At 36.0% G+C, this 22,248-nt stretch overlaps 1 protein-coding gene across 1 annotated transcript in view; it reads right to left on the reverse strand.

Moving 5' to 3' along the window:
* LOC148956910 (integrator complex subunit 6-like) overlaps positions 1-22,248 on the reverse strand; it is a 75,607-nt gene that overhangs the window by 12,883 nt on the left and 40,476 nt on the right. Inside the window, exons 9-11 of the mRNA XM_089096845.1 lie at positions 14,852-15,052; positions 10,442-10,578; positions 1,822-2,065 (exon numbers count right to left, since the gene is read on the reverse strand). Of these exons, the coding sequence (XP_088952971.1) occupies positions 1,822-2,065; positions 10,442-10,578; positions 14,852-15,052 (582 nt within the window). The remainder of the gene's footprint in view (positions 1-1,821; positions 2,066-10,441; positions 10,579-14,851; positions 15,053-22,248) is intronic.

Here is a 22,248-nt window from a genome sequence, read left to right on the forward strand (position 1 = left end):
ATCATTTTGTGAAGTTTCAGGTTATTTTTCGGAATTCTTTGTTTTCACAACGATCTTCTATCATTAACATTAATCGAAATAATAATACTCATTCCTGAATCAGCTTCAACTTGCAAAAAAAAAGGATTTTCAAAATAATGATATCATCTCAACATCCTCCATTGAGATGACATTTATTTGAATTACTAATTGGGGGTAATGAGCATTTTGGTAAATCTAGTGCAAACGCTTCTCCCCTCTTTATCTGTCAATCAACATAGCTTTCTAATTGTACAGATAAGCCAAACAATTCTGGTAGGTCGTTCTATGCTTGCTAAAAATTCCACGATTAATAACAACTCCCTTGAATACATCTGGAATTAATTTTAGAGTGAATAGAGCCGAGTGTTCCATCCAGTGATTCAAGCAAGTGCTATAAAGTACCTTCGAAAAACTTTCCAGCGATCATCCCAAATCCCACTAATTGATAGCATGAATTATAACAATGTAATCTAAGCCTAAAATTAACTTACATCAAAATAACCATCAAAAAACATCAAAAAAGGACAGGAATTTCGCAAGAATTTGAGGTCTGAACAATTGAATCGAAAGTAGAGCTTTTACACGAAATTCTAGTTCATCTACTGCATATTTTTAAATTCTAATTTAATGCAACATCTTGAAAACTATCCAGTCTTATTACAACATTTAATCATGAATTGTGGAGACTGTATTTCTTTTTTTATTACCTTGCATACTACAATGTTTAGATTATAACGTTTATTAACCAAACGAGGATTTTATTTTTTCTTTGTCAATCTGAAACTATTTTTCTTTCATTTTTCTTTTCTGGCTTCAAAATGTGTTTAATACAATTTTTTTGAATTATGAATTGTTTTCTTACCATGTTTCCTTCTCAATAGTCGATTGTGCATTAATACCGAAAAATCTTTTGTCCGCTCCAGCTTTTTTTTTAATTAGAAATAATTAAAAACACTTTGAAACTGCTGCCAGCTTTTCCTGTCTGTATATGGAATGAAATTTCCACTCGAAAGCAGAAGCTTCATAACTTCAGATAATCCCATTTGGTATAGACTATAAAAATTCAACTTAGATCGCACCTAGGCTCTGACTAAAGGATAAGCGAAAACCATTCTTTTTGGTGGACCATTCGGTTATAACATTCCCCCCCCCCCCTGAAAAATTAGACATTTGAGTGAGGCGCTCATTTTGACCTTTGAAGAAAATTTCGGCAATTTTTCAAAGAAAAACAAACAAAAAAAAGGAGTTCAAAGTTGGCAGGCAGGTGCCAATAGGAGACGTTGTAACAGTATAAAACGTAATAAAAAATAAAAAACTATGAGATAATGCAATAGGAACTAAAGAACAATGCAATAAAACACAGACAAATCCACGTGGCCTTAAAACTTTATGTTTAAAATCGAAAAAAAGAAAATGGAAACGTTTGGACGAAATTTTTGATTTTATAACCAGCTATATAGACATATATTTCTTTTTTTATTACCTTACATACTACTATTTTTATATTATAACTTTTATTAAACACACGACGGTTTTAATTTTTTTTTTTTTTTTTCACACAAAATAAAATAAAAAGCTCTTAAAGGCTATTAATTGCCTAAGCTCAACGATTAAAAATGTAAATAAATATTCATTTTATATTAGAGTATTAAAAGCAGTCAATGATGAGGCCAACAGGAGACGTTGTATCGGTATAAAACGTAATAAAAAAATAAAAAACTATGACATAATGCAATAGGAAATAAAGAAAAATGCAATAAAACACAGACAAATCGACGTTGCATTGAAACTCTATGTTACCTTTTTCAAAGTATTGAGGAAAATCAATGTAAGGTAAGCTCAGATCCCCTTCTTCATGCATTGTTTCAATGGCTCTTCTTTTGTAGACAAAATCCTTGGATAAAGGGCCAGGTTTTCGCGCCTGTCTTCCAGGTCTAGAAGACAGCGAATCTGTCGGAATTTGTGGTCGCTTAACGCCTCTACCTTGTGAACCCGTACTTGTGCTCCCAAGATTGTCAATGTCAGCTTCGTCTATCATCATTCTCTATATAAACATATACATGAAAAGGTTCTAAATATTTAAAATATTCACTGATGAAATAAAACATTCTAGAATAAAAACTATCAAATCCAGTCCTCTTTTTATTCAGTTTGAAAGGGAAATTTTAAAAAGAACAATAAGGTTCCAACTCATTTTTTTTCTGCAATAAAACGTTTGTGGACTGAACTGACTATAAAACGACCTATTGATCGACCTAACTTGATTCAAAGATTATATTTGCAGTTACAAGGATTAGGTGATTAGGCTTAACTTTATTTGAAAAGTAGCGTTGTTGTTGTTAAAAGTAACGTCACCCGTATTATTGATATTATAACGTTTGGCTAGGGCTCGTCCAAAATCACTGGATGGCTGGACAGCAATGCTTGCATTGCATTTCTGATAAAAACAGCAATTAAAAGTTTCGATATTTCCAAATTCCAGCTTTGACATGGAAGAATTTCCAGCAAATTCATACCGAAACTGCTTCTTTAGATACAATTCCATTAAGCTCTTTAACCCATGAGTTGGTCAAACGAGGCGTTGTAATCTTTTCACAAAAATCAATTGCTAATTTTTCAAATTGAGACAAGAGATTCAAGAAAGACAAATTAATTCCTGACTCAACAAAAATTGGCAAAAAGCCAACATACAAATTAGAAGTGACGAAAGGTCAGCAAATTCAATTACAAATGCAACACCTTTCTTGGACAAACGATGTGATACAATCGCTTGATTGAGCATAAAAAATGAACAACTTTCTTTATTAAGTGCATTATTTAACCACGGTAGTATTTTTTCATTAAATTTAAAAACAAAAACAGCAGTTCTTGAAATTAAAGTACAGAGCAATGTGAAATAAAAGCATATATGAACTAAATATAGGCTGAGCAAACAATATAAAGAGTTGCAACATCTTTTGTTCAGGTTTACCGACAAAAGTTTTCGATATGTTGATTTGTTTCTTTAATATTAATTTGATTCTTCGTCATAACCCCGACTCTGCTAAAATGATTATGTCCAAAAAAAGGCACTTTGTTAAATACAGTCTTAAAATAAAGCTTTTCTGCTTGAAACCAACTTTACCCTATCAAACTTTAAAAACAAAACACACCTCGTATAAGCTATTGAGGCACAACAGGATTCATCAACACGGGCATTCAACAAGTATCTAACTCCTCTCCCTTGTCTTAGAGACAAAATGGGATTTAGATGAAAACAAATGTTTCTTAGCCCGGAATCCGTACAAAATACAGATAATAGGTCTCAAAAGCTGCAAGCCGATCATCACGAATAATGGTCATGATTTATCAGCAGACTTTCACTCGAAAACACAAAACGAATACCAACGAAACGCTATACAGTAAACCCTAAAATGGTGATTGGTGGAAAAATCAAACATATAAAAGGGAAATTGTCAACACGGCAAATCCCGTCTGACACTATCAAATAATTTTAAAAGCTTAGCGTAGTACTTGTACATTTTTTAAGCAATTTCGCACCTGGGTTGTAAGGGTTAGTAATTTAGATGTTTTTAAAGCAATCTTATTGGCGACAGCTATGTCCCAGACGAATTTCATGCAAATCTTCGAACAAAAGATGTCTTCCACAGAAGATAGGTGGGACTGATAAATTGATTATGACTCTGAGTTTCCATTCCTTCTCAACTTTCGCCCAAGGCATTTGCCCCACCAGTTTAAAGGTAATCTGAGAATTTTTGTACAGATTCTACAAAAGAACCAATGAGAATCATAGGAATCATTTTCATGTCTCATTGACTCCAACATCATACCTTCATAAGCTTCAAGCTTCAGTAAATATACGAACTTTTGTCTATATCTCTGCGACAAATTGGCGTCAGATATGGTGCCGGAGGGACCAATAATCTACTTTACACCTCCAATACTAGGGATAGAAAATCAAAGTCTGGTTAGGGTTTTAATAATAGGCTTAAAAATCTGGTTAGGGTATAAATCTAAGAGTTCATAAGAATTCATAAGTTGTTCTTATTAATACCACTGTTTTCTTTTTTTTCGAGAAAAATTGGTTTGCGGTTCTGGCTTGGTCCTTGCAACACGCAAGAGCCACGATTGTTTTAAGAAGTTCTGGATTCATGTCAGATCGATGAGTCTAGAATCGTATTTTGGAATGCTGTAGATAACTCTTACTTAGGAAACAGCTGACGATTTTATTGATCCATAAGTCTACAGTCTAGTGTATGATTTAAAGTTGAATTTTGTGGTTTATGTTGAGTAGACTGTCTGATCTTGTTCAGGAGTTCTCGTATCTTTGGCCGAAGTAGGTAATCAAACAAAGCAGAAATTTCAAGTTGATGTTACACTAAAATCTAAGAGTTCATAAGTTGGTCGTTTCATTGCCCCATCATTAAAATGTTTTCCTGTAGTTGTTACTGAAATAATTTATATATCCAAAAAAAAGAAACACTTTGACATAGATCCGAAAGTTCTATTCTCTTATAGTTTTGTATTCGAGATTCGGGATCTCATATTGTTTCTAAATCCAAAACTGTTACAGATAAATTGTGTTAAAAATTACTATAAGCTTTAATTGTTCCCTAAAAAAAATAAAAAAATCCCTAATTGATAAAGAAATTTGAACGTATAATTTGCTCCTTTCTTAGTAGTGGTATTAGAAAGTTATCCTATGGCAAGAAATTGAGCTTTTGAACCAAGGTATTTTCCTTTCCTTTACGCTGAATTACAATCTATAATAAACTAATCAAAGTATATGATATTTGTTTCGTTTTAGAAAAAATCATTCATTCGATATACCAGCTGGAGAAATCTTAGGGGCTAGGAACTGTATTGTTAACATTAATATTGACAAGGAAAAGAAATAGCACAATGACCCTGTGTAAAAATGAGTCAAATTGTGATTTGGTGCAAACTAGCTAGTTTTTGGTTTGATTCACAAACTATTTAAGCTCTGACTGAGGCAAATTGTGCTACTGGCTTATATATTCCCATCCCCCCTCCCATTCCAACATTTAATATGAAGGGTATTCATGTTGCAGTTTGTTTGAAATTGAATACTGCAAAAATATAAATTATGTATGATCACATACCAACATAAAAACATGGCCTCTCCAAAACATCGGACCGTCCCCTTTCATTGCCAATTTTTAGTATAAAGATGGGATTGTGTCCCCCTCCATCCCTCCCTATTGGTGGGAGACTTCAACGGTCCGCATTTCTAACTTTTGGCACAAATGTAGATGTGTTGCAACGTTTGAAGGGTATTTACGAAGTGATTTTCAATCTACATTATTAGAAGCCTAGATTAGGTCCATGGCTCTACCAACTTCCTCTCTCCCCCTCCTCATACCTCTAACTTTTAGTAGAAGAATATGTGGGACACTGCTTAAGTAGACTCGTGCAATGGTTTTCAATCTGTACGTTTAGAACCGTAAATTAGGTCCACGGCTCCTCCAACGGCTCTGCCTCCTTTACTGCCAGCTATTTAGTAAAAAGCTATACATTTTGATCCTTGTTTGAAGTGGAATTGGGATTTTCTATCTGCTTGATCTGAGAAATAAGTTGAGAAATTGTCCCCTGTAATCCCGCCCTTCCCAATGTTCATTTTTCAGTTTTTACCCAGTGCCCGTTTTAGCGCACACTTTTCTGTAACTCACCTTGTTCTCCCCCTACCCCTGCAACTTACCAACTGTTTAGCAGAAATGTGGGTCCGTTGATTCAACCTGTGTGATTATAGAAACAAGATGAACGATTTAATGCCGATACTCCTTCCATGCCAACGTTTTATGAGAAAGCTAGTCATCTTGCCCTTTGTTCGAACTAGATTCATGTAATATTGGTGTTAAAGCTTGTAGTTGCCCCCCGCCCTCACTCGCCCTGCTAACTACTTAGCAGATAGGTGGATGTTTTGCCCTGTATCAACAAAGTAGTGTTAGTCTTTATTATAGAATTATAAATTTGCTAAGTGACCCCAAGTAGATACCCTCTGCCCTTTTATTTCGACATTTTCTATTTTTTAAGCAAAGCGATATTTCTGCTAATTTGAATTGGAAACATATAAAGCTTTTTTTTTATCTGTATGATTAAAAAGGTAAAATAAGTTGTTAACCCCTTCAACAGACTTTGTCCCTCAAATTGCCAATCTTTTATTTCAAAGAAAGAAATTTTGCTAATTGTTTGGAGTGGAGTCTGGCAAGGATTTTCAGTTTATGTAATTTGTGTAGCAAATAGAATCAGTGGCCCCCATAAAAAGCACATACCTCTCGACCTGCCAAGCTTCTAGCTCAAAGGTAGGAGCGCACCTCCTTTGAACCTTGCAACAGTTTCAAATCTGTATAAGTATAGAAGATTTTCAATCCTAACGATGTTAGGACCAATATATGCTGGTGTGTACCCTACCTGCCAACTTTTTAGTAGAGATGTGGCATCGCTATTAAAACCCTAACCAGACTTTGATTTCCAATCCCTGGTATTAGAGGTGTAAAGTAGATTACTGGTCCCTCCGGCACCATCTCTGACGCCAACTTGTCGCAGAGATATAGACAAAAGTTCGTGTATTTCCTGAACTTTGAAGCCTATGAAGGTAATCTGTTGGAGTCAACGAGACATGAAAACGGTTCCTATGATTCTCATTAGTTCTTTTGTAGAATCTGTACAAAAGCTCTCAGATTACCTTTAAACTCGTGGGGCAAGTGCCTCAGGCGAAAGTGTAACGAAACAATAACGTGCCTCGGGCGAACCAATAACGACTTCACGAAGGAAATCTAACATTAATATATCTACAACATCTTTCGGACGACGCCAAAAAGAAAAAACAAAGCAAAGCACACCCTTAGCCAAGATCAAGAAGAATATCCGTAAGTGATTCAAAACCAAAATTTTTCGAATATGCAGTCTTGCAGTCTTGGAATATTGCAGCTTCTTTAACATAAACTATAATATTCTATTTTAAGTCATACGCTAGACTGTAGACTTATGGATCAATAAAATCGTCAGCTGTTTCTTAAGTAAGAGTTATCTACAGCATTCCAAAATATGATTCTAGACTCATCGATTTGACATGAATCCCGAACTTCTTAAAAGAACCTTGGCTCTTGCGTGTTTCAATGACCAAGCCAGAACCGCAAACCAGTTTTCCTCGAAAGAAAGAAAACAATGGCATAAGAGAATGGCAAAACAGTACTGATCTTATGACACGACAATCATTCCACGCTATAAGTGAAGGGGACCGCAGTTCTCTAGCACCATATTCTTTAGGCTTACTTCTGAAAAGTGTTTCCTTGAAAGCTAGAAATCGCAAGTATTTATTTACCGCCTGCCTTTTAAAAAATCTGAACCAACATTTTATTAGTTAAAGCAAACACACATAAATACGATCCTCGTAGCATTATGAAAAGTAACAGCTAAAATATGACATTTAAGCTTGCAGTATAAGGTTTTTCTTCTTTAGGAGTATAGATGACTTCCAGAAGCTGATTCCTGTTTTCAAATCAACAGAGAACTAAATGACTAGTCTAAAGAGTTGATTCAAGGTATTTGTTTTGTTTTCAGCAAAGCAAAAATAACACCCTGCACCTTCTGGTGCTTGAAGAGCGAAAATACAACATATATCAACGGTAAAATTCACCGATACAAAATATTTGTGATAATTCTAGGTAAATCAAATTTCCATACATGGTGATTAAAAATTTTGGTAATATTTGTAAATACAGAATTCATAATTGTGATTTCGTCTCTACTTTAAAGTTTCAACTTGTTACCCTTAGTAGTTCCTGAGACAATGCAGATACGGCCTTTTGACCATATGGGTGCACATGAAGTCTTTCGGTATAGTTCAACATTCACCTAAACATTTCATGAAATTCTAAACTTAATAATCTTAGCCATTCAAGAGATATTGCGGATAAATCTTTTTGACAGCCTGGATACACTTAAATGATTTAGTCTTTTGATTTAGTTAAATAGTAGCAATATTACTTGCAGTAAAAGTAGTAGTAACAGTGACAATCACATTCGCATTTGGAGTGGCTGTAGTAGTACTTACTTTACTTTTGGTGGGAACCAGAAGCTGCTCCGTCTCACCCGGCATCCATATTTTCTCCAATAGAAGTTCTCCATGAGACACGGGATTCGACATGGTACAGTCAATCACTGTCCCAAAGCTGACAAAAGGGGCGGAAGCCTCCAAGCGGCTCTACGTCATTTCTCATCACTGACCACCAATTTTTTTCTGGTCTCAAGGTCGACGTTTCTAATTTTCAAGCAGCGGTGCTGTAATAGCGAACTTCGAGATGCATCAGTAGTCTTCAAAGCGTAGACAATGGCCCAGCAGCACGAGCCGACGATTCTTTACTATTTCCGAGACTGGGTACTGTTGCCTACTTCGCTCATGGATCTCCTAGTTTGATACTCATTCATAGCACTGGACATAGTAGTAGGTTGTAGCAGTATTCATAATTGTAGTCACAGTCGCAAGTAGTCGCAGAAGCAGTCACACGTAATCACAATTGCAAGTAGTGGCAGTCACAGTCTTAGTAGTCGCAATCGCAGTTACAGACACAAGTAGTCAAAGTCACAGTTACAAGTAGTCGCAATTACAGTCATAAGTAATCACAGTCACAAGAAGTCACAGTGGCATGTATCCAAGTAGTCACAGTCGTAAGCAGTCACAAGTAGTCGCAATTAGTCGTAGTATCAGTCACAAGTAGCCAGAGTTACCAGTGGTGGCAGTTGAATTCAAAGTAGAAGTAGGCCTAAAAGCTTCAAGTCAATACCCCTATCGCTGTTCCATAGATACTGCAGATACGTCTATTTGGTAATCTGGATGCATATAATGTTTTTGGATTGAGTTCAACAGCCCCCTCAACATTTTCAGAAGTTTCACCTTCCGAATATCCTTAATTTCAACATCCTTAGTCGTTTCTGTCACACCCAGGATAAATACTTCACCCCGTTCCTAATAATAAACCCTCTACGGAACCAAGAGGCAAGTTGAAAAATGTTGAAAAAAAGTTGATAAAAAAAGGGGGGGGGGGTCATACCATCCCAAAAAGCATAGTTGTTGGATCTTCTGATTATTCTGAACAAGATGGCTATCTTAAAATTTTGATCAATATTGAGGAAAAATGTATCTAAAAAGGGTTAGAGTGGAGAGGGGCTGAATACCCCCTGATAACTTTTCAAAATGCTCTGAAAGTTGTCGCTTCATACCCTCAGCCGATCCTGATATATTGCTGATACACATTTTGACAACTAGCATGCACATAGTATATTTTAATTTTGTTGAACATCATCCTCAACATTCCCTCAAGTTTCATCTTGATATCCTTAGAGTTTTTTGATCCAACCAGGATCAAACATTCCCCCTTTCCTAATAATAGATCTATGCACAACTTATAGCTCTTGCCCCAGGGGCTGCTAGAGGTCATGGCGTCCCTGAAGGTATAGTTATTTGACCGTCAGACTATTTTGAACAAAATAGCTATCTAAGAATTTGATCAGATGTCCTTGGAGGGAGGTCAGCTAAAAAGGGAGCGAGAGGGGGTTGGTTGCTCTGCCATCACTTTTGACTCGCAAAAAGGACACTAGCAATTTCATTTTCAATCGATTCAGCCCCTTTCAAAGTTTCTAAGACTACCCCTACCATACAAAATAGCTCTGAGAAAAAATAAATAATAATGGCTTATGGCTCTTTGCTACAGGCAACGCTAGGGCGTTAGCCCAGATATAGGTGACTATCGACTAGATTCTATCAGCCAACAGCTAGTCTGAAAACTATGAAATATATATACAGTTTTCAGCTAATCTGAAAACTATACGATTTATGTACGAATAATTTGGTAAGTATACTCTGTTTCTCTCATGGTCAGGGGAGCGAGTTGGAGCATCCAGAAGAAGTTTTTATTTACGGAGACGGAGCTCACTCATGGCTCTGCGAGGGACTTGGCTAGGAATTTTAGGAAGAGAGAGTTTTTTTCTAGTTTTCAAATTTTTTCCCAATAATCTAAAAAGCTTTTTGCCTAGTATTTAATAATCTGAAATAAAAATAAAACTGGAATAAAAGGGAATAAAAGTGAATGGCTCCGTTTCTTGCAATCCAATCAGCTCGAAGGAAAGCTGAATGTTGTCAGAGATGGATTTAAGAACAAACTTTTTTTCTCTCGCGACTCCTGATTTTCTGGTCAAAATTTCCAATTTAATTAGTCAAAATGTCGCTAATAGTCTGAAATAATAAGTTTAACTTGAAAATATGGACTTTTCTGTATATGTAATTCGAAGATGTCTGTCCAACAGCTTTAAGATGAATGACAGTAACTGAACAGACTACCTTCATATAAATAAGACATTTCAGATCTCTACATTTAAGAAATCCCGCATAAAAAGTTACCTTGTCAATTTTAAAAGGATTTCCAAACATGTGCTGCCGCATGGGAGTTGAGTCAATTTCTCGCAAAGGAGATGGTGCCCTCTTCAAGTACTCTTGATAATTTCCCATTTGACTAACCGGCATACTATGAGTCAAATCTAGAAAAAATTGCTAATATGTAAGGACACTGTTAAACATTATATAAATCGCATGTCCTCTGCCATAACCATTTATCTTCAATTTAAAGTTCCTGAAAAAATCACGAAATAACAATATTTTCTATTTTTTTTGGAATGGAGGACATGGGAAAAGCAATAGGTAATTTCATTAATAGGTTTTTAAAGTCCGTTTTTTTCTGGTTTTCGCCACTCCGTTTTTGAATAGGCGTATGTACTATGTTTTGGTCATGGAAAACCTTTTAATCCTTCTCTTTTTTTAACCTAGGTGACAATAAGTCGTTTCTCAGAAAGAACAGCAGATGGATTGACCGCGCTAATGATCTCACCATGTCAAGATTAGGATGGATTCATCCTTAACTCAAATTAAAACGCTTGGGCAGATACTAGGTTTTGGCATAAATACCTTAACTAGTGTTACCTGTTTTGGAGAGTTGTTACTGCCTTGAGTATGCTTTACCTACAAAACATTATTTTTTAGGGCGATATTTCAACTTGGAATGATGAGTACTATAGCTTGTGGTTTTATTTCATGGGAGGTAATATATATATTTTTTTTTTTTTTGTAAATATGATAGTCTTAAAATTTTACTCGGAATGATTCAATATAAATTAGTTGAGCTTGTAATTCAATTCTTTATTGACAGAACTGAAACTATATTATTTCTGATATTCACTTTTGAATAATTAATTACAATATTTTCTAACATAAAATTTCAGTTTTTCAGTCAGATCGTTGTTACACGTTTAAGATTTAATTTTCTGGGATCAGGTGGATTGGGAATTTTCTGGGAAAGCCGATACTTTGGTGGCTTCGTGCTGAAATACAATATCCAAAGCAATCGTTAATCAAGGACGTTATTCAAGCTCTCACTTTAATTGCGGCTTATTTTATTAAGATGGCAGTAGGAGCAGAAAGTACAGGGGATACAATGAAGAAGAACGAAAAGTGAATGAATGTTAATCATTCGTAGCTAAATTATAAGAATAATACTGTCCCAATCGCCAATTTACTATTCTTGGTTAAAAGAGCTTAGTGTTGGATCTCATAACCTCTGTGGATTAATTTGACATAGTAAAACACGAGTCTCTTAGTTTCTTGCAGCATTTTTGTAAGAATCTGGATCCTTAGGAAGTTGAGACATTTTCCCCCTTTCATGTTCTTGGATTAATATATTTCTACGTTTTTCTCCCTTGTTTGATATTTGCTCAGTGAGGTCATCTATCTTTCAGACAATGCTGAATTCATAACAACCTAGAAAAAAGCGAGCCTAAACGTTTAAAAATATTTTCCCGCTTTGTCCCAATTCCATAAATATGGTCAATACTTAACACATTTTTTATACTTAAGACATAACTAAATATTTCCGCACGCTTTGGAGCCCACGAAGAGTAAGTTTTCGCCCCCCAACACAGAAAGAAGTCAACAGCATGAGCAGGGTTGCAGCGGCAACTGTAACCTAGTAAAGGACGAACCACAGGTAACCAAAAATTAAAAAACACGCTAAAAAAAACTGGCAAGTCAGAAAAAACTGTAATTTCCTGCTGATCTAAGAAAAAATTCGAAGGAGTTAGATTTGGGGAGAATGAAGGAGGAATATATTGCTGCTGCTTACAAAATAAATGTAAATTTTTGGCCACTTCACAAAAACGAAAGTTAATAACTAATATTAGCTCAAACACTTTACAGCTTTTTTCCCCTGGTTCACCGGTTTCAGTTTATCGCCAAAAAGTGGTAAGGGTATAGCCTAACCAATATATTTGGAAAGTTGCAATCTTAGGCCAGATTGATGAACATGGCACAATATTTTGACAGGTTCTGTATAATTTTTTTTGGCCTGGGGACAAAAAAGACGGCTTTTCTTGTACGTAGCCCACAGTGAAAGTAGAATTTTATGAGATATATGTGCAGAAGATACATATTTCCCACAGAAAAAAGCTGAAGGCTTTTTCCTATCTTGGAATAGTAAATAACGAAACACGGCGAATGAGGCAGCTGTGCCACTCAAATATGACATAAAAAATGTGTGATACATCATCTTGTATGTGAAGATGCAGTTTTGGTCAAAAATTGAATTTTTTTTCCCCCATTAAATTTTTTAATACTTAGAAAAGGTACTAGATATGACAATTTCCTTGCAAACGAGCCCCGAAACACCTCTCTATGATGTTTTGGTGCCCCAGTAGCATTGACTGATAAAAAAAGAAAAAAGACTAATTCTCCTAAATGGGCTGTTCGGCTAGGGCGATTCCAACGTTGTAGATTTAATTTCGATCCAACACCATTTTTGTAGTTACAGACTGCTTCTCTAATTAGCTTTTATCAATAAGGTTAATTGGAATAATAGTTACTATCCTTCTATTAGCTTTAAATGGTGATTCTTCCTCATATGACAGTTTTTTTTCTGACATGATATGTGAAAGAGACGTTTTCAAACTTCCGATTACCATAGACTAGAGTTCATCCTTTTCTAGGTTGCTCCTAAGGGGCCTTTATCACCGATAGCATGGAAGATTTTTGGTCAAGTACATTAGACTAGCAGAATATAATAGTTGTTCAGAGGTACACTCCACTTCTCCGAATTTGGCACGTAAGTGCTCAAATCGACTTAAAACTAATCGGAACAAGTAAATTGGGTTAAAGGGACTGAGGGAATAGATTTTCACCTAGGTTCGGAATTGGAGCGTTCAGTTTGTATCTTCCCCAAATAGGGTATGAAGAGGTCATAAAAAAGAGTCCAAAGGAAATCGAAAATTGCAAGAAGAGGTGAAGAGTAAGGCCTTGAGCAGTTTGGGCCGAAGGAGCGTGGATAGCTATCTTAGTCTCAGATGGCACTACGCTGTAACTTGTTTTTCGTTGAAGTAGTAGTTTTATACTTTGACAAATTTTATTTTGAAAACTAATTTGGGAGACATGTACCAGCAACCAAGAAAATTAAAACAGGAAAAATTTATACAATTGCCCTTCACACCCCTGGCGTTAAGTTTATTTGTCCAAGAATTTCTTCTCTATTAAGGATTAACTATAAGCAGAAATGGTAGAGCATGTCCATCTTCATTAGGGGCAAAAGGTTACACAAATGTGCTAATTTATCTATCTTATATTGGTTTTAGAATCATTTTACGCTGCTAAAATTCGTCTTTATGCAAGTGGCCACCACTGTAGCCACCAAGCCACGCAAGCCACCACTGTAGTGCAATGCAATGACAAGTGCGGTTTTTAGCAAAGCGTTTATGTAACAATAGCTCTGAAAAAAAAGCCAGATTAAATTATTTTTAGCCTCAAATTTATAGGAATCAAACAATAGGTGTTTTGTTTTGAGGTAAAGTGACGCAGTCTTACATTACATATGCTGAATTTTTTGAAATAGCAATAGCAATAAGTCTTGGATTACATATGCTGAATTTTTTGAAATAGCAATAAGATTTGGTGTCATGTTTATTCTCGGGTTTTATGGCTCATTTTTTGGGCTAAAAAGTAATCACAAGCTTCTATGCATGGTGCATTTTAAAGAAAAACCTTGATATAACGGCGAAAAACAGAAAATAAAGCTGAGACATTCTTTAAGGACCGCATCATTACAATTTTATCTGAAGAACAATTATTCTTTGGATTTACAATTTTAAAAGTGGCGGACGGTCAACGAGTAGAGCGTTTAAGGGTTTATAAAACCAACGCGGTACTTTTCTAATACTCAGCCAGCCCAAATAAGCGTTTCTACAACGCTTCACGTTACCCAAGTAACACATATGTAGTTTATTCTTTGTAAGGAATTTTTTATTCAAACTTATTTATCCTTTGCTTCAAGTTCAACTTCTAATGCAATTTAATTTTAGGAATAGGGGAGAATAGGCAAATAGTTATCCCAAAATAAGGAGAATAAAGCACCTTAGCCAATGAAAGAGGGACCAGGAAAATAAGTTTTCCAAAGTGAAGGTGCGGGAAAAAATGATAAAAACATGCAACACAATAGCAAAGTCATAGGAGTAATATATTATATAGAACGAAAAGACAGAGCTAAAAGGTTCAACTAAGCAATGTTGAAGATAAGTTGTTTTATTATTATTTTAGCCTGGATCAGTAATGTCATTTTAGCATTGGGATTTTCTTTCTTTTTTCCTTTTTTTCTAAGCAGGAAGCCACGGCTTATAATAAGTAAATGAAATAAACATAATCAATAAACATAAGCATAAAAACATAAAATAATGAATAGCAATAATAAACATACGAAATAAATAAAATAAATCGGTTTACCCTCATCAACAAGTTGCATCAGCGACAGGGAAGACTTTAAAAAGTTTCTTCGCATTCTAGCAAGGTTATCTAAGATGTTTTCTCTTGATATGTCAAATGGATTTCTGTATATCTGTGGTACACGAGTCTCTCTTCCTGATCTTAGTGGCACTACAAAGTTGGAAAAGTCTGCAATCTGCTCATGAAGATAGAGAAACTTCTCTGAAAAAAGAAGAAAAATACAATAGAGAGTTATGAAAATATGGATAATGACAAAAGTGATAAAGATCCTCAAGACCCATTGATAGTACTTAGGGCGTAGAATGAGTTTTTCAGTTGCTGGGTCTCTTTTACAGGGACAGGTAGCAAACCTGTTATACGACCTTCAGCACTTGGAATTGAAAAAGGTTACCATGTGGTGCCAAAGGTTTAGAAGATATAGGCACAATATTAATGATATACACCAACATACGAGCGTAAAATTCATTTGTCAAACTAAAACCTTTGTTACTCAAAGAATAAAAAAAGATCCTGAAAAGGCATCTGAAAAAAAAGAAAAACTGTAAACACGACAAAGGCTAAATCAGGAGGAACAATTTTCGAAGTATTGCTGGGCAATCTGATTGGCTGACTGATTGGCTATCCGAGGCAGTTCCTATGCTTTGCATTGTAATCAATTTAGGCTGGATAGTTCCAAGCTCAATTAACCCTAGGTCTGAGATTCGATTAGAGCTATGTTAAACCTATATACTGAGAATCCCTCGAGTAGGCTTTGCCCACATCATGAGGATGAGGCCGCCCTTAGGGTTTGTTAAGGTATACTTACCATACATGTTTTTAATAAACATATATATATTTTTCACCTGGAAGACAAAATTCTTCTAGGGACACTCCATTTTAAACATTACCAAGGGGGTGACAAAGCGTTTAACCGTTGGCGAACAAGCAAAATCAACTGTTCAGGAAAACAAACTACCTACATATTATAAGTAGATCATATTCAGGTACATCTACTGGAGTTTGATTCAGGAGGTGGCGGAGGGAGGAACTTGAAGAAACTACAGTCAGGTGAATCGTTTAAAAATTACAGAAGAAATAAACAAAAGGGAAACTTATAGGAATCCTAAAAATATTCGACATTTCTGGGGACACGGGACCAAATACCACTCCTGGCATCTCCTGCAAAATTGCTTGGCCGGGTAATCCAAAGGCCAAGTAGTATGTGCCTTTTTAGGTAAAACAAATCTATACAGAAATTTTTCAGATTACTTTCTTTTCGATAACTTTCTACTGAAAGTTAATCTAATGTTTATTATCTAACCATAAGAATGTCACCAAAAATCAATTTGAATTTCAAAATTATTATGATTTTTGTTGTTTTGTGTTTTAGAAATTTTGTTGACAAGTTATGGATTAAGCATCGGCACTGTTTCTGTTCTGTTTTTTGTTAACGTGTTTTTCCCGTTTCTGCTTTTTTATTTTTTACCTGTTTTCTGTCTTTTTTTATTCGTTGAAACAAATGCTTGCGCTTACGCTATTGTTAAAGCTAGCTATTTTGGGGGATTGAAATGTCTTCATGCTTTGGTAACCTCCTTCACCTTTGTGTAACCAATGCTCTCAAGTTCTGGGGAGAAACTAATGTAAAGCGGTTTGTTGAATGTGAATCTGATGACAATGAGGATGAACTGGAAGAAGGTTCAAGTAGAGAGCAGGAGATTGATTCAGAAGAAGATGATCTACCCAATGTCATAGATGATCATATTACTAATACTCCGTCTGATATGGATGACCCTGACAAGTTGGATAAAGGAAGTGCATGTGATGAGTGAGCTGAAATCACACCTGACTCTGGAGGCAGCACTAGAGACAGAGTTTTTATTTTGTTTTATTTAGCTAGCTCTTGTAACTAATGCTTTTTCAGCTAAGAGTCTAACTATAAGACATCCTCCAGAGATTGAGAGCATGTAGCTCAATATTGTCTTTAAAGCTGGTCCAAAACAGAGCCAGAAGCTTGCAGTACTGTTACCTTAGATATTAGAACAAAATAAGTAAGGTTGGGCAGTTTGCAAAGAAGTGGAAAGGGCTTTACAGTACAAGTCAGTAGAAAAGGTGGCTCTAGTGATTTATCATTGTTTATATTCAACGAATTTTTGACACCATGGATGCATCAGTAGCAGCAACCTAGTAAAGAGCAAATCACAGCCTATAGTAACAAAAAAAAATGTGTTTTTAGAAAAACCATTCTATGCAAAAAAGTATTTGATGCTGATTCAGCAATGTTGGTTATTACCTCCATTAAACTTCAATGTTAATTTTAGCTCAAAAACAAATTTCCCTTATTTTCAAAAAATAGCCCGACACCTCTCGAAAATGGCATTGGATCGAAATAAAAGTACAGCTTTTAAATCGCCATGGTCAAAAGCCCCTAACCGGAGGTATACAGTCCCCACCTCAAAAACCAAAGAAATTCGTATTTTAGCATGGGTGGTGCAAGCAATCCAATGTGCAAGAACAACTGATGGAACGCTCGAAACAAGAGTGTTTCTAAATTACAAGTTTAAAATTTGAATATCATACTCTGTTGTTCAGAGTCTGTTGTTCTACTTCCCTTGTGCCAAATAAATCAATTACAGAACAGTTATTTAATATTGTGGTTATGCTCCCCATGAGTCTTAGTGTCCAGTCTTCCATATTTTTGTTAAAAGTCAAATTCGACCGTGGAGATCTTCCTAGATATTATTTTGAAATGAACCTGCGTTCCGTATGTCCCAAAATATCCATTTCCACTCGATCTGGGCCTCATCTGTTAATCCCTTTGCCAAAATGTGAGAAGTCTAGATTTACAGTGCGGTATATGGTTCCTTGATTTGGTCTAAGTTTGTAGTATCTATAGATGTAACGTTGTCCCGTACTGCCATTAGATCTTGGCTCCGAACGTTGCTCATTCAATGCTTTAAAAATTAAAAACTTTTTTTGGTCCAGAATGGTGTCTTGTATTTATTATTTTTTTTATTTTGTGATTGTTTGGATATGATCTTTTTGCACTCCCTGCTCAATGTAAGCCTGATAATTGGTATTATTAAGTTAATATTGTATCGAATGAATTTGTGTTTGGCGGTAAGATTCTTTAATAATAAATAGAGTCAAGAATAGTTGTGTTTATTTCAGTAATATGATGTATTGTTTTTTGTTTTTTTCTCGTTGGTATACGAGCTCTGCTCCCCACCAACGGGAAAAATGTGTAATATTCTGTATTTTATTGCTATTTTAATAAAGAGCCTTGAACCTTCAACATCTTGAGGTGGCAAGAACGAAATCGTGCTATGCCCGGGTCCTCTAATAGGTTTTAGAATCGCCTGTGCAGTTGGGGTCATATTGTATGCGCATGTAGTTGATTAAAAGAAAGATAGATTAGTGGATTTGGAATGGTTTCAAGGTGGGTTTTTTTATGCAAGCTTGGGAATTACAGCGTATAACTCGCCCATTATAGATGACAGGATGCAACATCATGGCAGCGCAATCACGCTGCCTAAGTAAAGAACGATGTTGGCACATTCTATTATATTTTTTTTTCTTTAGGTTAGGTTCGTATCATATCGAAGGAGTTGTCGTCGAAACTTCGAAAAGGGCTCAATCAATTGGAGATTGGAGTGGCTTGTGTCCTTTTTAATAGTCGAAAGTGATTGGAAGGCAACTAACACCCCTTTCAAGCCCACCATTTCCCCAAACACATCCAATCAAATTTTGAGATGGCCATTTTGTTCAGCGTAGTTGATTTCCACATAGAAATTATGTTTTGAGGAGAACACCCCCCCCCCACAACCCTCAGGGCAAGGGTTTTAAATTATGCCCTGGGGGCATATTAGAACGATGTTGGCACAAAGTATTATTTATTATATTTTTCCTTTATACCAGGGCACTTCGTATTGAAGAAGTTGTCATAGAAACTTCGAAAAGGACTCATTCAATTGGAAATTAGAGTGGCTTGCGCCCTTTTTAACAATCGAAAGTGATTGGAAGGATACTAACACCACTTCCACGCCCACCAATTCCCCAAACACATCCAATCAAATTTTTAGATAGCCTTTTTGTTCAGCATAGTTGATTTCCAGATAGAAATTATGCTTTTCAGGAGGTCACCTCCCCACAACCCTCAGGGCAGTGGTTGTAAGTTTTGTCCTGGGGGCATTTGAGGTTTTTATATACCGCGTTGTCGTAGAAACTTCAAAAATAGGCTCATTCGATAGGAAATTGAAATGGCTGGTGCCCCTTTTAATAGTCGAAAGTGATTGGAGGGCAACTAGCCCCCCTCTTACGCCCACCTTTTCCCCAAACACATTCAATCAAAATTTTAAGATAGCCATTTTGTTCAACGTAGTTTTAAGTTCTGGAAATTAGGTCTTTGAGGATGACAACCCCCCCACAGCCCTCGGGGTAAGGATTGAAAATTATGCCCTGAGGGCATATAAGGTTCTTTATAGAACGCGTTGTCGTAGAAACTTCAAAAAGGGCTCATTCGATTGGAAATTGAAATGGCTAGTGCCCTTTTTAATAGTCGAAAGTGATTGGAAGGCAACTAACACCCCTTTCAAGCCCACCATTTCCCCAAACACATCCAATCAAATTTTGAGATGGCCATTTTGTTCAGCGTAGTTGAGTTGCAGATATAAAATATATTTTTGAGGAGAACGCCCCCCCCACAACAACCCTCAGGGCAAGGGTTTTAAATTATGCCCTGGGGGCATATTAGAACGATGTTGGCACAAAGTAATATTTATTACATTTTTCCTTTAGACCAGGGCACTTCGTATTGAAGAAGTTGTCATAGAAACTTCGAAAAGGACTCATTCAATTGGAAATTAGAGTGGCTTGCGCCCTTTTTAACAATCGAAAGTGATTGGAAGGATACTAACACCACTTCCACGCCCACCAATTCCCCAAACACATCCAATCAAATTTTGATATAGCCATTTTGTTCAGCGTAGTTGATTTCCAGACAGAAATTCTGTTTTTGAGGAGGACACTCCCCCACAGCTCTCAGGGCAAGAATTTTAGGTTATGTCCTGGGGGCATATAAGGTTTTTATAGAAAGCGTTGTCGTAGAAACTTCAAAAATAGGCTCATTCGAATGGAAATTGAAATGGCTGGTGCCCTTTTTAATAGTCGAAAGTGATTGGAGGGCAACTAGCCCCCCTCTCACGCCCACCTTTTCCCCAAACACATCCAATCAAAATTTTTAGATAGCCATTTTGTTCAACGTAGTTTTAAGTTCCGGAAATTAGGTCTTTGAGGATGACAACCCCCCCCCCTCCACAGCCCTCGGGGTAAGGATTGAAAATTATTCCCTGAGGGCATATAAGGTTCTTTATAGAAAGCGTTGTCGTAGAAACTTCAAAAAGGGCTCATTCCATTGGAAATTGAAATGGCTAGTGCCCTTTTTAATAGTCGAAAGTGATTGGAAGGCAACTAACACCCCTTTCACGCTCACCATTTCCCCGAACACATCCAATCAAAATTTTGAGACAGCCATTTTGCTCCACGCAGTTTAAATTTCAGAAATTTATATCTTTGAGTAGGACACCCCCCCCCCCGCACAGTCTTCATGGCAAGGGTTATAAGTTATGCCCTGGGGACATATAAGGTTTTTAATGAAATCATTGTCGTAGAAACTTGAAAAAGGCCTCATTGGATTGGAAATTCAAAGGGCTAGTACCCTTTTTAATAGTCGAAAGTGATTTGAGGTCAACTAACCCACCTCTCACGCCCACCTTTTCCTCAAACACATCCAATCGAAATTTTTAGATAGCCATTTTATTCAACGTAGTTGAAAGGTGTGGAAATTAGGTCTTTAAGGATGACAACCCTTCCCCCCCCACAGCCCTCTGGGCAAGGGTTGTAAGTTATGCCCTGGGGGTATATAAGGTTTTTATAGAAAGCGATGTTGAAGAAACTTCAAAAACGGCTCATTCAATTGGAAATTGAAAGGGCTAGTGTCCTTTTTAATAGTCGAAAGGGATTGAACGGCAACTAACCCCCCTCTCACGCCCACCATTTTCCTAAACACGCCCAATCAAAATTTTGAGATATTCATTTTGTTCAACGTAGATGAAAGTTCAAGAAATTAGGTCTTTTAGGATGATAACCCCCTCAGAGCCCTCAGTGCAAGGGTTGTAAGTTATGCCCTGGGGGCATATAAGGTTTACATAGAAAGTTACTATAGAAATTTCAAAAAGGGCTCATTTGATTGGAAATTGAAATTGCCCTTTATAATAGTCGAAAGTCAGTGGAGAGTAATTAACCTTTTCACGCCACCATTTCCCCAAAAACATTCAATCAAAGTTTGGAGATAGCCATTTTGTTCAACATAGTTAAAAGCTCTGGAAATTATGTAGTTAAGAATGACAAACCCCCCAGAGCTATATTTTCAGTAAAGTACAAATTATGTTCTGGTCTTGGGAAGGCATAGGGGTTTTGAACCCAACTTATGTTAATTTCTGCTCGTTTTGAGTTTGACTCGGTTATTCATTCTAATTTCTGTTCTTTTTGGGTTTTATTTATTTATAGATGCTGATTTGTGGTAGTTTCACGCTTGGTAGATTATTTGATTTTATTTTTGCTCATTTTTTGTTTAATGGAGTTCTTTACTTTTCTTTGAAAAACTTATTTTGTAGAAAAAGTTTTTTTTTAGTTTTTTAATCTTAAAAAAGAGGAAGATAAACGAAAAAAACAGGTGTTTTTTTCTACAAAACAGCTGTTTTCTATTTTTCCAAAAAAAAAAAAAACAGAACAGAAAGCAGAAACAAGTCACCGTCTTTGGATGGACCGGTTTCTGTTTTTTTTTTTCATTGTTTTTCTTAAAAAGAGAAATAGTGCCGATCCTTAATTGTTGATTATAGTAGTGATTAAAACTTTATTGATGTTGATTAATTTTTCAGGTTCTTTATTCCTTCTTAAACCCACAAAACGTCCCTCTTTGGAAGACACCTATGGAACAATAAAATGATAACGGCCATTTTTCTTCAAATATACTGGAAATGCTTTAGCTACGAAACGTAGGAGACAGCCAATTCAGGTCCGGCCGTTATTTATTACCGCAATTGATATCCTATTAATTTATCTGATTTCAATTTCCACTATTTCGTCACCATACGTCTCAAAACTAGAGAAAACCTTGTCTTTTAATGATCAAAAATTTTCTTAGTTTGAAATAACGCGAAATGATGCTTTCAAATGTTTCCCTGTTGTTTCATGTTCCAAGAACAAAGCTTCAGAATAAACCAATATTTCAGCTGAATTTGTGAAATAAGTCCAATAATACAGTAAATCACACTTGAAAAATACAAACCTGTTTAAACAAATCTAAAAATGTGATTTTTTTCCATTTTTCCAAACTTCTTGCGTAACAGACTGATTCTATA

The sequence above is a fragment of the Artemia sp. Qi Xiang Cuo genome, chromosome 1, assembly GCF_049724085.1.
Source record: "Artemia sp. Qi Xiang Cuo chromosome 1, ASM4972408v1, whole genome shotgun sequence".
Classification (NCBI taxonomy): domain Eukaryota; kingdom Metazoa; phylum Arthropoda; class Branchiopoda; order Anostraca; family Artemiidae; genus Artemia; species Artemia sp. Qi Xiang Cuo.